The 18,231-nt window shown below is 39.4% G+C and overlaps 1 protein-coding gene across 1 annotated transcript in view; it reads right to left on the bottom strand.

Annotated features, from left to right (window-relative positions):
* CFAP74 (cilia and flagella associated protein 74) overlaps positions 1-18,231 on the bottom strand; it is a 49,915-nt gene extending 31,684 nt beyond the window's left edge. The window contains exons 1-11 of the mRNA XM_014943881.1: positions 17,646-18,231; positions 9,754-9,902; positions 8,782-8,872; positions 7,330-7,476; positions 6,416-6,514; positions 5,218-5,322; positions 3,900-4,073; positions 3,369-3,479; positions 2,081-2,183; positions 1,178-1,335; positions 233-443 (exon numbers count right to left, since the gene is read on the bottom strand). Coding sequence (XP_014799367.1) covers positions 233-443; positions 1,178-1,335; positions 2,081-2,183; positions 3,369-3,479; positions 3,900-4,073; positions 5,218-5,322; positions 6,416-6,514; positions 7,330-7,476; positions 8,782-8,872; positions 9,754-9,902; positions 17,646-17,656 — 1,359 coding nt within the window. The 5' untranslated portion in view covers positions 17,657-18,231. The remainder of the gene's footprint in view (positions 1-232; positions 444-1,177; positions 1,336-2,080; positions 2,184-3,368; positions 3,480-3,899; positions 4,074-5,217; positions 5,323-6,415; positions 6,515-7,329; positions 7,477-8,781; positions 8,873-9,753; positions 9,903-17,645) is intronic.

The following is an 18,231-nucleotide window of genomic DNA, read 5'->3' as shown; positions in this document are numbered from 1 at the left end:
ACCCTTAAAAACACACCCCACACCAAACAGGACAATGTCTTTATTCATCCAACCATCAATAATCAAGAAAATCAAGAACAGTCATTAAGAGATCCAATGGAGAAATTAACTCCACACTTGTTCTGTACTGTCCTGTATCCAGTTGTAGGCTGTTATGCACAGGCAAAGGAATTCACTGCCCTGCACCTTTATAATAGATCTAAAGCCAGTTAATTCTTAGGCCTATATTTACCTGTGATACTGCTCCAGCTGAAGCTTTGCAGCTCTCCTCAATATATTGCCACGTTCTCATTCTCCACAGTACAGAATCCTGAAGTTTACCACCACCCTTAATTGCCTTAGTACAGGACTGACTTCTTTTCGGCTTGTGAATAGCAGCTTTTTCTCGCAAAATTTTAGATACAATCTCAATTTTTCTTGATTTTTGCTGTTCTCTATAAGCTCTGTAATCCAATGTTGTAAGAGATATTAAACCAACTATGGTTGTTTACTGATAGTTTTAGCTACATTCCAGATTCTTTTGAGCTGTTAAGCCAAACGGCAAGTCTTTAAATCGGGTGCAGTGGTACTTTGTGTAAAGACACCAAGCTATTCAAACATTTTATTGCAGACTAAATACATTCAATTACAGTTTTTGGAAGTTGACAAAGCATAACAGTCATCACTACTGAAAACAGAGTTTTTAAATAATTTTCCCAACCTAGTTAGCTAATTAAACATAACTGACTATCTGAAATCCAGTGGATAAAGAAGGTAAGTACTGATCTTGAAAGATATGAATTCAAAGCTACATACAACTACAAATTCGATGACACACTGTGTATTGTGACAAAAATGACAGCAGATAATTTAATCTCAGTTTTAATACCAGCAGTTTAATACACAATTTCCTGCAACAAATATTATCCACACTAATGATCACTTTTAATATAGACTTTCACCTCTTCAATCCATATAAATATTTATTGATTCTAAATAGGAGCAGAGAAAATACCACCTCATTTAAATACAGGTTACTGTCTCCTGAAACACTTTAATATCTGCATTTAGTCCATGATACCCCATTGCACCAGATAAATGACATTGTATTTATAATGTCTTCTTAGAAAATCATAGTACAAATAAGTTAAGCATAGCTATAAAGACACAGGAGTTTGATAAAGATATGAACACTTACTGTTTCTCTTTTTCGTGCTCTAGCAGCCGCTTATGAAGAAGAATTTCCTTGGCAACATTGCCTCCTCCTGCCAGGATAGCTTCCCTCATCTTCATCTCCTGCTTCTTTGCCTCCAAGGCCATCGCTTTGTTCCGAACCTGGCGAGTTCGGAGTTTTTCCTATGAAGCCACACAAACCACAGTTACATATTGGATTCACATATTAAAGAGTTTAAAACATACAATCCTGTATGTTGGTCCCTGTATCTAAGTATAAATTCGTGGTAGATTTCACTGAAGTAGAACGTACTGGTTTTAATATATACAGTAGTCATGGTGTGCTGAGACACAGAAAGCTCTGACCAGGTCAGGGCTACTTCTTCATCCTTCTACCCTGCCCTTAAAATGCTTCTCAATGAAGCTATGTGGAAAGATAGTGTTCTAATCAATCTAGTATTAAATTAAGACCATTTCTTCAGATTCTACAAAACAAATAGAAGAGCAAAGGAGCACAGCTCAGAAATTCTTAATTTACATTATTTAAATTGTTAAGTAGCTGATTTTCTTCCATATGTTTTCTCCATATGAAGTATTTCTGCACTGGGATCCAAATAACTAGAAATGTTGCTGGCTGAGTTTCCAGAGAATTTATTTGTGGTATGCATTATTTTCAAGAGTTACCCTACCAGAACAACTGGATTGTTGACAGAACAAACTCCATAAGCAGAAGTGCCAATATCTGTCCATACAAATCCAACACCGTTACTCCTATAGCTACATCCTGTCCAGGCTCAAGAGAGATCTGCTTGGGGATCTGACAGCATCACCCAACAATTCCACAATGAAAACTGAGATGACTTTCCTGAAGCCCTAGCAGTCTAGCAAGTCGATTTCTCCACTCCCCATCTAAGCCCAGCAGCAGTACCCGATTGGAAGCGATGCTGGTTTTCAGGGAAAGCACAGCTTGTATCCTTCTCTCCATATGCTCCCGAGTTTTCGCTTCTTCCTTTGCATTTCTTTCATGAATTCTATAAGCAAAGTAAAAATCTTTCAGGCTCATATCCTGGAAAGCTTTTAGTATTAGAATGTTTAACCTGACAAGTAGTAATTGTCAATGTCACCGTTCTTCCTGTGTTTACTATGGTACTGGGTGTGGGAAAAGTGGAACAGTTGGGAGACTCTTCTATATACGGTACCGCTCAAGCTCCAAGTGCCAACAGGCTTTCAACTAGTTTGCTCAACAACTTTTTTTTTCTTTTTAATTTTAAATATGAAGAATGTGTTCCACATTATGACATATGTCTAGTTGCTAAAATCAAGTAAGAATTCAGGTGTTGCTCACATAATGAATATCTAAACAATTACGTAGTGAACTTTATATGAGCCAATCACTTGTACCCACACTAAAAATAAGCCCTAGAAACTCTAAAAGCTAGAAATATGTGGGCGTGAATCAAATCCAAGAGTATTCCAGCTAATATAATGGTAAAGTAGAAAAAAAATTAGTAAGATATGTATTTGATAAATTACTCAAGGAAAAAAAATTCTTATTTGGATGTTTTCTTAATTACTACAAATTTGCACATGACATCTAAAGAAAAATAAACCAAGACAGAAACAGCACAAATTACTTCAATCATTTTTTCAATTCAGTCATAATATGCAAGAAAAAGTAACACATTTTAACGCTTTCTTTAGTAGCAAAATGTAACACCACAGTAATTATATAAACATTAACCTGTGAAGAGAACATTTAATTTACCATAAACCAGAAAAGAACAGAAGCACAAAGAAATGGCCCGTCAGCCAATTTTACCAGACAGCAACACTTCAGCGGGAGTACAGAATGGCAGAGAGCAAGGTCCAAACCTGGAATTTAGTTACATTACTTCAAACTACTCCAGTTAATGACACACACATATATAAAATGCTTCAAATCATTAGTAATGCCTACAAGTAGTCAGACTCCTCTGCATCTCATCAAAAAGACAGTTTCTTCAGCTACAGGGAATCCGAGGACCACACGAGAACAGTAACTGGGTTTCCTTCTTTCCAAGTCCTTTCATGCCACGTAAGATTTGAACGCTTCACAGCACTGGTTCTGTGGCACAAGGTTTCTAAGTGTGACAGAAGATACACCTAGCAGAAAAAGTACTACTTTTCAAAGACTAAAGGATAAAGTATTGTACAGCACAAAATGAGAGAACAATAACCTTGCCATGCTTTTTCTCAGAAAGAATACTGCTTTTTTATGGTTCCTTTTGGCATCTTCAATCATTTTTTTATGCTTTTCTTCATACTCTCTCTGGGCTTCCTCTTCTTTTCTACAAAACACAGACAAACCAAGAGTTGCAGCAGGATTATGGAAATGTTGACTCCAACAAAATTACATTTAATAGTGGGGTTGGGGACTTTATTAGTGTCCTGGCAGCCAACAGCAATGCAGACACATGCCGTTAGTCTGACCTAATAAAACTCATTTCCCTAGACAAAACAATTTCACAGTTTTTGTCTTTACCAAGTTTATTTTCATATACCAGAAATCGTTACCTGCAGAACTGCAAGATTGTGGGCAATTCTTATTTTAATTCCATTTCCTCATAAAATATTCCTGAAGCAACACCCAGCTAAGAAACACAATACCACTGGTATTTGGATTAGCTGATCTCCTCAACACCTGAAATCATGAATTGATTAAAAATAACATGGAGAAAGGAAGCAGAGTCTGACTTATAGGCGCTTACTTTTGTCTAGACCGCTGATTTTCTTCTGCTTGCAGTGCTGCTATTTTTTCCTTCCAAATCCGCACTTTGGCTCGTTCTTGGTATTGCATCTCTAGCTCCTCCTCAGATTTTTTAAGTTGTTCATGGAGGATTTCATATTTTCCCTGCTCAGTTTCCATCTGCCACATCTCAAGCCTTTAAAACAAAGTGTGAGCTGTTTTCACCAAAATACTGACATTCTCTCACTTAAGGCCATTGAGTAGGTAAGACTCTATGGTGAAAATTAAGATCTAGCCACGTTTTATTTTGTTTAAATTATATTGTAAGTCATTCCCTGTTACTGACACAGGTATTGTACTTTCAGACTAAGGCTCATATTCAATAGCATATCTCATTTTAAAGACACAAAAAATACCATTAACATTAAAAAAAAGCTCAAGGTTCTGTTTCTCAAATACACATTTACCCAGAAGAAAATAAGAAAAAAAAGAAAATTTAGAAAAATAGCTTTTTCTTCAACAGTAAATAACTTAAGGTTATATTCTTCTGTTTTACTAAAGGAATTTGGATACAATAGGGATACATATAAACAGTATAATATAGTTATTGCTAATAACATAATACACAAGTGAAGCATTTTAACGCTGTTATACAACACTGCAGCAGAACATACTATATTCTGGTTAATCACATCTATAAGCTCAGGCTTGTGTTCTTGCTTTGCTGTGGTGGCATTAGCAGTTGTACCTTTGGTGCCAAAATACAAACACATTCATCTGTTGCCTTATGCAAAAGATAGTTTTATTCTGTCGTATATAAATAAATAACTCAGTATGTGTGAATGCTCAATTACAAGCAACAATATTAGCTTAGCATAAAAATACATGGTACCACTACAATGTCTCCATTCTCAATATCAATCTTTTCCTTTCCACCCTATAAAAACACTAGAAAGCATGAATTATAAGTATTATGCTCATTGAGAGATCAGAATCACAGACAGGTCTACTTCAGTCCAGCTATTTATCCATTTAAAATGAGGTCTGTTAAGGTCCACAGTGTATGCACAACTCCAAATAAAATCAGAACTTCCTTTATGTGTGCAAAACTAACTCAGAAGCTGAGCCATAGCAACCAGTTTCCTAAGCAATGAACTGTTCAGGCTAAAAGTTGCTCTCAAGATCCTTTGCTTTGCAGTCAACCTCACATGACCGCAAATTATGTAGTTCAGTATTTACAAGCAACTTCTATAGCAATCAACTTTTGAAGACATTCAAAAGCATATGAAGACCATAATAAAGATTGACTCCCAATCACACTGTTTTCTTATTCCACTTACATGTTTTCTTTTAGTGTCAAAGAAATTTGCAACTCAAAATCCTTCTCTTTCTCCAGTTCAGTGCACAGTCGTCTGCGCATTGCCCGAAGGCGGGACAAGGCTGCACTGTTAACATCAAAAAGAAACAATCAGAAAGAAATTGGAACTAATAAAGCTTAAAAAATATATCCCTCCCAACAATAAAAAAATAGCTTTGAGGCTGAGATTTATGTATTAGAATTTCACTGAACAGGCAGTACCAACACCCATCACAGGAGTCTCTTTAGCCCTCAACTCACTGTTTTTGTTTAAGCAGCTATTCCATTTTGGCAATTATCCTACCTTTATGATTCTATCATTCATCAACATACTAACTTGAAGATTAACAGAGGTCATCAAATGCAGCTGCGAAGTTTGTTCACAATACACTGGCTCCTGGTACACAAGCCACCCACTTCTTTCTATTTAAACCAAATGTGAAGAGTACAGTAAATTGCCTCCCACTTTATAGCAAAAGTGTTTCAGAACAGCTCCTGTATGCAGGGCTACTCCTCAAAGGAATTCATGCATTTCACAATAAAAAAACAAACAGAAAAAGAAATGGCATATATATATGCAAAGAAGTAAAACCATGACCTCTAAAACTGCCATAGCACATTGGTGTTGGCTCATCATACTGACCAGAAGCAATTGCAACCCTGATAAACATAATTGACAGTAATGGGATAGACTGATTTAATAACCTGTTGCTGTTATATTTAAAAATATATGCCTCTTTCCTATCCATTCCTAAGTTTCCAGCTCCTTCTGCACTGATTTACCTAACAGAGTATTATTACCTGTAGACCAGAAATGATGAAAAAAAAAATAATCAATGACTCCCAAGGCAATGCACCATTATTCTTTATTTCAAAAGGAGGAATTATTGCTGAAAATATGTCAGCTGGAAAGTGACTGCACCATTAGTGTTCCCCAACACGGGAGTGCAGTACCCTTGTATGAGAGCAGCCTTCCAAGCTACTGCAGTCACATCTTAACCTGAGAGTGGCAGTGGGTTTCATCACCCACCTATTAAAATCTTTAATATATGTGCTCAAAAATTCTATCAACTGTTCAACAACATGAAGAGATGAAAACAGGAAAGCTTCTCTCATTAATTACACAGATAATCATAGTAGATGCCTGTAATCTTTGGTATCCAGAAATACTCTCTACCTACACATTGCCAGCCGCCTCCTCTTTCTCTATTTCAATGTCTACACGCTCCAGCTGCTTTGCCAGCATCTCGATCTGCAGCTGACAGGTACCCAGCTTGTCTCTGCAAAAAACAAACAGATTACTTCTATTTTGTAAGTTCTTTACTTCTCTCCCCCCCACCCCCATGAAATTCTTCCTTTTGGGGGCAAGATTCACAGCTAGGACTCCTTCAACCCTCCCAAATTTCCTCCCCGCTTTTTAGGTCTTATTGCAAGGTTGTTAATTTCAAGCATTTTCTCCAAAAATTTCCCCCCTCAAAATGTAATCTTATTGCAAGGTTGTTAATTTCAAGCATTTCCTCAAAAAATCCCCCCCCCCCAATGTAACGAGTTTATTCTGGCTTCATCCAGAGTTCAGACAACAGCATAAACAGCATCTTTTCACATTAGCCTTCTTCAAGTATATTTGCTGCTAAAGAACATCTTTGTGACCTTAACACAGCAAAACACTCATAGCAGGTGCTTATTCTAAAGTATGTGAAAAACTTAACCACTTCTAATGTACCATTCCCATCACAATTAAGAAAACGTTTATAATGAATTTTCCCCTTGATGTTTCCAACTGACTGTTGAACCAGCAGGATTGTACAGCCATCACTGAAAGGAATTAGCATCTAATTATCCCAGACCAAACACCAAACATCTTTAGCATTCATTATTGCGTTTCATTTTTCAAACATGTAATTAATTTTTATCCTTGATCCTTAATTCTTTACAAGGGTTTGGGGATATATGGAATATATTCTATTAAACAAACATTTGCATCATGTAACTTTCATGAAAAAAAATCTATAAATTCTAATGTTCATAATATATACAGTATCCCAGTATTTGACAGTGATTTATGCTGCTGGATTATGTTCATTTAAACACTAACCTGGTGTTTTGGACCATAAATTGCTTTTCTCTGGCGATGTCACTGACCTCTTTCAGGTTCCTCTGAAAGGCTGACATGCAAATTCTATCCATATACTTCCTAGTCTGAATATTGCTGATGTTGCCCAGACAGTGTTCCAAGCTTTCCCTTTGAATTGAAACACACGATTAACAATTAAAACATAATGAGAAATTGAAAAGTCACATGAAGTTTGTATGTCATCCACTTATGCATTTGTGGGTTAATTGTTTTCCATTTTACTGAAAATTATCACCATCTATAGAGGAAGTTTATATGTACTTAACCCAAGCTTTTTAGACTTAGATATCTCAAGTTGAACATTTATACCCACATTTAATGCATTAGTTATACGTCTTTGTTTTGAAATGCCCGTGGCTCCTCTTGATTATACCTCAGGTTTGCAAATTCTAGTTTCCCTGAACAACAGTTTAAAACTTTAAAGGGAACATTCTAAACTAGTTTAAAACATATTATATACAGCTGATCAGTTTGTGGAGTGAGCTAATCTGTCTTTTATTTGTCTGCTTAAACATACTGCAAGAAGAGGTCTGAAAGTTCCGTTTTGTGTTGGTTTGGTTTTTTTAAAATCATTTTGGTATATTTTGAGTTTCTCTGTTGATAATGGTAACGCTGTCAAGATTTACTGGCAGTAGACGTATGTGCTATTCAACTTCCCACATACATACATTAATAAATATTATTTGAGCTTTTCATCCTGCCTTATAACCCTACACCAGGTTATTCCAGGGCAGAGACTAAGAGTGCTGTCAAAGTAAGCCAAACTGCTCTGATCTCTGTGAAGAGCACAGCAACTACTTACAGCCACATTCAAATCACCAAGTTCCTTTTCACACATGACTGCTGCTACATCTAAGTTCATTTCTTCAGGAATAAATCTGCTTTATCACCTACTTGTAAAATCAACCTAGTACTAATCTATCATCATACCAATTCTGTGTTAATTGAGTTTACACAGTGGTACAAAACACAGTATATATTTTTAAAAACCCTACAATCCAACACTGCTATTCTTCAGCAGACAAATTTCTCTTTTTCCAACAGCTCTTGATGTTCTACAAGTAGAGAAAGATAGAACACAACAGTACTTATTATTACAGAGAGCTGCCTGGGTTTTAGAAGTGTAAATTGGTTGGTGTAGTGCTCCTTTGAGGAGAGCCAATTAGCCCACACTGAAATGTGCATGCCTACAACAGCTTCAGATTAAGAAGTGTCCAGTCTGCCTTTATCTTACTCAACTCATTGTTGTAACAGTAGTAACCAATTTAATTTATTTTTTGTGGAAAGGTCTATATTGCCTATGACTAATTTGACAAAAATGCACAGCTGAATTAACCAAACCTTCACTTGAAAAGGTAAGGAAAATAAAGGAAGATACTGTTGGAATTAGTAACAAAACCGCAAGTTATTTACATGCTCGAATCTGACTGGTCTCCAACTCCTTCAGAATCATCCTCGCTTCCTGTCTTGCCACCACCAGCCAGCTCTTCTTCAAGCTTGGATTCTAAGAGATGTTAAAACAGTTTAAGAGGGACTTTGAGCTTTAAACACAAAGCTCTACTGTACTTGCTGTCAACTCAAAACGTGGGGAATCAGAGATGACATTTTATAGCATTACTGGAGCCTATATCAAAACATTTGCACAGCGAAACACACAGGACTGTTGTCCACCTGCAAACCAGAGCAGGAAAATGCTCTCTGCCTTCATTAAAGAATTGTCACCAACAAAAAACAACCCCAAAAATGTGGGGGGCAGGGGGTAATGTTTTGACAGGTTTTGGCCAACAGTTTGTCTATCTTACACTACCTTACCCTACTGTACTGGGGAGACAAAATTTTTGTGAAGTATTTACGTGATCAAGAAAACATTGAGAATAGAATTGCCAAAGAACTCCTTGAAAAGAAAAGATGGTATTTATGATAACATGTAAAACAGTAGATATGTTTTCTCACATAGTATACTGAAACATATTTTGGGGCACAATTAGAGAAATCAATTGCCTCTGAAAAATATCTGGTGCCAGCTTTGATGCTTTCAGGTATCCAACATCTTCACAGAATTGAATCTGTGGAAGACCTATGCCATTCTGGAACCAGATGAGTCTGGAGCAACGTCTGAACAACTGAGTCAAGTCCATACAGTCAAATATTAGACTTTTACCATCAATAACTGAATCAAAATGCCTTAGAGAGGTAATAAGTAGAGAATTTACTGCTATGGAAATAATGGATTAGATTTGGATTAGTCACAGCTGTGTGGTGTCATGCTAGAGAACACCTACTGGAACCATTGTGGTTTACTTGGAATATCATTCAGTCCCAGAACTGTACTGTTCCCAGCTACTAAATTAGAATACACAGTAATGTTAGGCTTTTGTGAGTTACCAAAACAATTATTTTCACTTTCCCAGTGTTCTTCCACATTAGAGCGCTCAGAGGCTTTGTCTTCTTTTTCTTCCTCTTCCAGAAATGGTAGAAATTTTTGCTCTTCTTCCTCGCTATAACTGATCTCCTGATCTTCCATACTGATAGTTCTTTCAAAACAACCAGGTTAAGAAAGAGAAGAGCACACATTTTATACATAATCTCCCAAAAACTTGCAACAATAGCGACTATATCTTGAGATGAATTAATACTAATTCAGTTAATACTTGGTGCTCATGAAATAACTGGGTACAATCACACACATGTTTGTAACTAGTCACACATTTTGAGTATCAACTTGAATAAGTCTCTTCTAAAAAATAAAGGATGCTGCCATGTGGAGGGTTTTTTGTTTTGTTCTTTTTAATAATAATCAGTTAGATAATAAAATAAACTTGAATGTATTTTATCCACTTAGGCAACCAGTTTACCCAGAATGATCAGGGAACAACTCCAACACTACTTGCTCATGCACCTTGTCTTCAGTCTTAAGTAAACTATTCTCAAATGTTAACACAATTCAGTTAACTCTGTATGTCATCTCAAATGAGTTATTACCACATGGCTGAGCATTTCATCAAGTCCTTACGCATACAGAGCCTTATACATGTGATTAATTTTAAGGAAGGTGGTGGCTCAGCTTTGAGTGCATCTATGTAAACCCTTTTGCAGAACTCAAAAACAGACTACAAGCGAGCATCTACTTTCTCTAGTTAAGGAGCAGAGAGAACACACCATAGAATTTGAAGTATGGAATAGACTTACTAAGTTATAAGAATCACCTTAAAACTAAGACAAAATTCCCACAGCAGGCAATGATTGATTTAAAGATGTTAGTGACACTAAGAAGTAACACAAACATAACATGAGCTGCCCAAAGACTGTCTGCTGAGCCACTGCATTGTCAGGTAGAGCAAAACCAACTCCAACCTGAGCTATTGAGATTAAATTCACTCTTTGCATTTCATCTATGGTTTTGTGGTGGCTCCTGCATCTTGCCTGTGCCGGCTCACACACCAACACAGCTTTGGGTAAAGTAGGCCAAAATCTACACTACAGTCCAAGGCCCGAAGGCCTCCTACAAGGAAATCACAAGCCAAGCAGGGAAAGCCACACTGCTTCCCCAGTCCCTCAGGCTACAGAAACGACATGGCACCTCAGCCTCACGTCCCCAAAACACCATCTCGGCCCTGGGTGCGCACCGTACCCCGGCAATTCCACACGGTAGACGGAACCACCGCGCAAACCGCCAGAGCCCGCCCCAGGGCCGGTAGCGGGCCCACGGCAACCCCCGGGGCGCCTCAGGTAACCGCTGCCCGAGGGCCGGGCCGGACCCGGGGGCCCACAGCGCTGCCGCTCTAAGTCGGCCGGGTCACGGAGACCACGGCACTTCCCTCCATCCCGCGGCGGCGGGAAGGATGAACGGGCCGCTCCCGCCGCCTACGGTCCCTCCTTGAGGCCGCGGCCTAACCTCCGCCTCACCGCCGCCCACCTCAGCGGCTGCGCCCGGCGGCCGTTAGAGCCGCTGCCACGGCAACGGAGCGACCCACCGCGGAGAGGGCGGAGGGGACGCCGCAGGGAGCCCGGCCGCCCGCGGGCGCTGGAGGGGGGCGGAGCGGCTCGGCGTGTCCCCCCCCTCCCGGCCCGCGGGGTGGTGTGTGCCGGGGCCGGGCGGTGTGGGCCGGGGCGGGTTCCGCCGAGCAGCAGCGGCGGCTGGATCCTTCGGCAGCGCGTTCCCGAGCTGAATTCTGTCTAAATTTGCACTATTTATAGGCGGAATTACGAGGCGCGGGGCGGATATTGAGGGGTTTATTCAAGCCAATGAGTTAGAGAGATTTGAACCAGCTGAGCACTTGTTCAAGGGTTTGGTTGGGGTTTTTTTTATCCACCCCCCCCCGGTTGACGATTGTTTTATTTTTAGTAGTGTAAATCAAAATCTGAACTACTATGAAGCGCGTCGTCTTCCCCATTTTGATTGACAAGATTTATTATACGTTTTTTATGAGCCTTTGACGTGTTCTGTAATATATAACAGGATGACTGAGAATTCAAAAATGCAGTGCCGTTAAGGCTTCCAGTTCATTAATGTCACTAATTACAGGGGCGTAATTAGTGCCTGTCCTGGGCACCTCGCTCGGGTGAAATTTACACTGAAATTTTAGCTTCCGATTTGTTCTACATCCACTTGTAAATTTTAAACGAGTTGGTGGCACTGCGATTTTAAAAAATGTCTTTTTAGTGAATTTATGTGACTTTTTGCACACCAGGAATCCCACGGCTGGGAGGCTGGAGCACACACATTCCTGAATAATTTAAGATTTTCGAGTTTCAATCCAGAAGGAAGCTGTCTTAAATGTCTTTTCAGAAACGAGCCCATGCTATTCTGACAATGGGATGTCACCATTAGTTGCTAATTAAAGGTTATTACAGCAAAAATCCTGTGTACGAGTGGTGCTGCCCATTTACAGTGTCACCCTGGGAACGTTTCCGCTGCCTTCAGCAGAAACTGCAGCCTTTGAGGCTCCTTGTAGCACTTTAATAATCATTACAAGTAGGCACAAAATCACAGAGTGAAAAAGTATTTACATGATATTTCAGTAATTTACATAGTAAAGCTGAATGTATTTGTAAAATGTGTCTCAGTTGGAATGCTCTGTTCTTCAGAGGTATCTTTTGAACCCAAGTGTTTGCTACTTGAGTTCAGTCATCAGGTTTTAGCTCTGAACTGGTAATTAACCAGGTTTCCTTCCTATTTTATTCCATGAATTACCTTGACAAAGTTAAGAAATGGTCCAGATGGATGCACAGAAAAGCAGATTCTTGTCCCCCCATCCTTGGCACTGGGCCTAAATGATGTGCTAGAGAAATTCAGCTATTCAAAGCCACTCAGTTATTAAAATACTGGGCCGTCATTCCTTTAGTGGAGCTCTGTACGGAACACACGCTCACCTGCACGTGGAGACGGAAGGCATTCGCAGATTCATTTCATTGAAAATATTCCTTAATTATAAGCAACATTTCTCATCATTTTTTATAGTTGCTATGAGAAGTAAGATCTGTTTTTTCGATACCATGGATATAAGGCAAATGCTGCTAATTTAAGTATTCCCACTGGTATATATTACAGTGACATTGTCCTACACTTGTGCTATAGGTCCTCACTCTTTAGAAATGTATGGACGTTCTTGGCTCTACAGACGGTAGAATCTTGATTTTATGGCATCTATTCATATTACATAAAACAAATTACATACAGACATTTGCAGGATTAAAGCTACAAGATGTAGGCTAAAAATATGCCGTGATTAACTGTATAGCTCTCTCTGCAGATCTAGAATAGCTAGAACTGTGGTTAACTCTGAGCCTGCCAGCTCTCACTCTCAGAGGCAGGATGTGAAAGATCCAAGCATGTTGGTTTTTCCCCAGGATGTGAAAGATCCAAGCATGTTGGTTTTCCCTTCAAGAAAACACTTGTAAGAACACCTGGAAATATCACTGATTTTCCATTTCTTCTGATATTTTTATTTGGGTTATTTATTCAGTCCCAGTTTACAACTGATTTTCATAACAATAACAACAAAAAAGATGGTAACTGTAGTTTTAGCAATAAATAAATCCAAGGTTAACCTCTAAGTTCCCTAAAAACCCTAACCAGCACTAGAGCCAAAAATTAATAGGTGATTTTGCTGTGAACCATAATGGATTACAGCCACTCGGCACTGGGAGATGATGAGAAATCGACTTGTCGTTCCATAGGAAATGTTGAGGTGATATTCCCTCGGAACTGGAGCAAAGTTCAAATTGCAAATCCAACTTAATACAGAAATACCAGATGTTTTGTTATTAAAGTTTTAGGAACAGCCCCCTTCCAGCCAGCACCAGTCATTCCAGCACACACACTGCCAGTTCCTGTGTGGCTTCGTGGCCACTGCTCATGATTTTGTGTCAGGTGAATACTTGGTCAGTGGGGGGAAAGGCAATCCAGATTTTTATCTCCCAAACAGATAAAGAAGATATCTGCAGTTCCTCTGAAGACGCTAAATTATGGCTCCCCAGACAAGCCTGTATTTTCCCGTTCACACTTTATGTCCATCAACTACAAGTCAAGGAATCTATTCCAGCTCTAAGCTCCAAGAGATTTACCAAAAGGCATCGGTTGGTGCTGCTCTCCTGGATTTCCTAGGCACTGACCACCAGTGACTCTGAGAAGCTGAGTAACGGAGTGGGCTTGTCTAAATTAAAATCTTGCTGTTTTCCTTCTGTGAAGTTAAATTTAGAGGCATTTTGGTGAAGTTGCTTTAGTACCACCTCACGATCAGTTGGAAAGGCAGCGGAACTGGCCAGTTTGCTGTATGGCTACAGACTGCGCTTCCACGGGCGGTTGGTGGTTCTTTTCTGAACGTTTCCAAGGTGACAGCAGCTCGTATATGGAGCTTTCTAGCTTTTAGGCAGGAAGACATGCCAATAATGGAATCTTAATTTTTGCAGCATGGTTCATACCAGATTACATAAAACAACTTCTCTGCCCCTATTTGGGTATATATCGATACGGCTCAACGCTGGACTGTAAACCGTAGGAAAACATTGATAATCCTCTTATCAATGAGAGATCCTTAATGATGTAGTGAGAAAGAATGAGAGGGGCATTTGCTGTCAGAGCACCCCACGGAGGAATGACTCAAGGTGGCATCAGGATTCCCATTAGGAATGACTGGGAGCACATGTGGAGCCAGACAGTCATCTCCAGTCCTGGAACTAGCCCTGGCTCAGCGGCAAAGTGGGGAATTTCATCCCAAATCTGTTACACGGAGGTGAGAAAAAGAGGGCAAAGTGTCTGGCCACATTGCATTTCATGGTTATCCAAAAAATCTTTGCAGACTGAGGGAGGAACTGGGTGTTCTACAGAACATTTGGAAACAGATAAAAACTAGATTTCTCAGCCAGCGCTTTAGGTGACAGGAAAATTAACATTGTGGTTACACCGATATTCATTAAATACAGACACATTTGTGTTGGGGCCATGGGACGTTCATACAGTGCAAGTACAGTACAACATCTGAAATGAGCCAGATATTCCCACCATGCGATTGTTACTGATATTCCCAAATCTCATTTCCAAAAATAGACATATGTGTGTAATTTATATATCTAGAGACATTTGGCGACGTTGCCACAACAGTCTTTCACGAGCTGTTTATGTGGAATCGTGGGAGAGTGAAACTAATTATCCGCATGGTACATTTTTTTGCCTCTAAAAAGTATATGTGAGAATATGACATCTTTATTTGTTGGCAGTAAACCCACCTGTCCTGTTTAGAAAAGATCTGTTAAGAATATCAGGTAATGAAGTACAACTGTAAAATAAATTTAAATAATGTCCTTTTGATATGCTCTCAAAATCCTGAGGTAATAAAGGACTATGAAGACTTGTTATTTGGCCCAAGCCACCGAGCCTATTTCTCCTCAATCCCATCAAATTATGTCCTCCAATTAATTATATTATGGTCGCAGTTGCAAAAGTATGGGTGAGTATGATCAGGAAAAAGTCACACCTCTTGCACGTTCCAGAAGAAAAATACTTGACAGATTTTGAAATGCGTGTTTCTGGGGTTAATTATAGGAAAATACTACTTCAAAGTTGTGACCTTTGCTTACTACTTGAGAAAGGGTAAATAAATCACAAATTAGTAATTGTTAATATAATAATGATGGCAACTGATGATTTAATAAGTAATGTTTAAATGATATTTACTTGTAAAATAGTGCAGATGTGGGTGGAGCTAATCAACTTTTGATACTTTTTGATAGACTGGTGTGGTCAGATAATATGGAAATACTGACCTAGGTATAATGTTGGTCACTATACAGGTGGCCTTGCCAGATCTACTGCAGGTTTATGAGTACAACTGCAGAGAGGAAAGTTTGTTCCAGACTGTGTCGCTCTGACCTGCTGGTGCTGGAGCAGGGTTTGACCCCACGCAGTCTCTGATGGTCCATCCGAGCTCCATAAGCAAGGTAAGGCCATAGGGTGGGTATTTTCATAAAAGCTAGAGCCTGCAGCCATGCGGATTGAGGGGAGGCATTTAGTAGACTGACAAAAAGGCTTAAGAAGAATTTAGTATCATGGGCCATCTTTTTAAGACTATTTGACAGATCCAAGCCAGGAGCTAAAGGAAAGCTTTAATTATTTTCAAGAGGATTAGATGAGAAAGATTTGGGGAGCTAATTTATTTTGTTTTGTTTTGATGTTTTAATAGCAATTTTAATTGTTTTTTAATCTATCCCTTGAGCAATTTTAATCTGCCATTGACTGTAAAGAGTTTGGGATATTCTGCTAGAATTGTAGGAAATTAAATATATTGTTGATCATTATTATTTTATCCCCTCTCTTCCCTGTGGCTAACAGGAATAATTAATTTTGAGTGGGGGTGTACATATATATATATATATATAAGTCTACTTTGCTTAAATAGGTATTTGTATACAGAATCAACTAAAACCAAGGGTCAATGCCCCAGCATTTGTGCTCCTTCTATATAATATAGCGGATATAAACATATTCCCATGACAATTGCATTGAAGATTTTGTGGGGAGTCACATTACTGGTTTTGGCTATAGAGCTGCTGAAAAAGGAGCATAGGGGTAGAAGAAGTCAGAAAGAGAACTAGCTTAATGAATTTAGAGAAAATATGTCAGTGACACTCTTCCTCTTCTTCTTCTTGGCAATATTGGAACCAGCAAAGAGCATTTTTTGTGGGATCAAAGTAAGTGCTGAAAGTGTAGTTGTTGTAGAAATACAATTTTTTCAGTAATGATTCTTTTAGAGCCTTGCTGTTGTATTTTTATTTGCTTTAATGGTCAATTTTGTAGCAACGTCTATCCCTTTAGAGCATATGTTGCCATGATGTACTTATACCAGCACACAAATATACACACACTCACACACCTACATATGTGTTCTACATGAATAAAACACACATATACACCCACACATTCTAAATGTACAATGTGCCTCAGCTGATTTTTGCTATTTTTACAGATATTTGCTGAAGACATAGAAAACTGTACTTTTTTTTCCCTATAAAATTAGGCAACAGCTCTCTAGCCAGAGAAGAACAATACCAAGGAATTCTCACAGCTCATGGGAACACCATCCTTAAGAGTAGGGAGAAAAAGAAATAAAGTCGACTGAAAATATCCTGAAAGGCCTATTTTTACAGATATTTGCTGAAGACATAGAAAACTGTACTTTTTTTTCCCTATAAAATTAGGCAACAGCTCTCTAGCCAGAGAAGAACAATACCAAGGAATTCTCATAGCTCATGGGAACACCATCCTTAAGAGTAGGGAGAAAAAGAAATAAAGTCGACTGAAAATATCCTGAAAGGCGTAAATCTGTTGTGTTATACAGAGAGACAAAATCATTCTGTTCTGTATATCTTCCTGTAAATTCCATTAAAAATCCTTTGGTTTCTCTACTCTAAAAAACCCACCAGTTTTCCCACAGTAACCCAACTACTAGAGTTTAAATTGATGTCGTCCTTCGGATGCCTGGGCTGCAGGCATGACCATTGAAATGTGCAGAGGAAGGAAAAGATCAGAAAGAAAATAAACCCCAACATCATTCTTACAAGTTTATGGCATATGATCTTATATGTGTGTGTACGTATGTTTGCATATGCATTGTGTATGTCTGTACACACTCTGTAGATAATCTGTACATCTATTCTCCACCTGGATCCCATGGGGCTGTTACTCCCCTCACCTGCCACCCCTCAGCTGCCATCTGAAATACTGGTGTTAGCTAATAATACAAAATTCCACACACAAAAAGATAAATCAAACACTTTACCCCAGGTGCATCTTTTCATTTGATTAAGGGATCTGCACATTCATTTTTGCTTTACAACACAATTTCCTTCAAATGTCTTCTTTACAGTGTTTCCTTTGTGGGTTGGTTTTAAAATTGTCCTTCCAGACTGAACAGCACCAAAAAAGAAGAGGAGGCGGAGGAGGAGGAGAAGAAAAGAGTGAATATGGAGGAGAAAAATCGAGTTTGACCTGCAAGTCAGGATGAAAGCAAACTCCCGAGAAGGCTTCTGGCCGGGTTCCCCCCGCCCCTCCGGCGGCCGGTCCCCATCCTTTCGGAGCAAGCAGAGGTCCCCAGAGTTTCCCAGGTGGAAAGGGACACGTTGATACCGAGCTCTAACGGTGCCAGCCCCGGGAGCCACCGTGGGATGGAGCGTTGCGAATGCAGTTTCCCAGCTCCGTGCTCGCTGAAGTCACCCGAAGCGTTTCACTTTAGAGCATCCCCCTTTAGAGAAACCTGAAGAGCGGCGAGGCAGAAGTTTGCAAAACCTCGGCTCTGCCTCCTCGGGTTCCGCACCGCCGGCCTGGGACAGCGTTCAGAAAGCGGAGAGGTGGCACCTTCCCCTCGC

The sequence above is a fragment of the Calidris pugnax genome, unplaced genomic scaffold, assembly GCF_001431845.1.
Source record: "Calidris pugnax isolate Ruff unplaced genomic scaffold, ASM143184v1 scaffold129, whole genome shotgun sequence".
NCBI lineage: Eukaryota > Metazoa > Chordata > Aves > Charadriiformes > Scolopacidae > Calidris > Calidris pugnax.
Note: the sequence above shows the minus strand (reverse complement) of the source record. Positions and strands in the feature narration are given on the sequence as shown.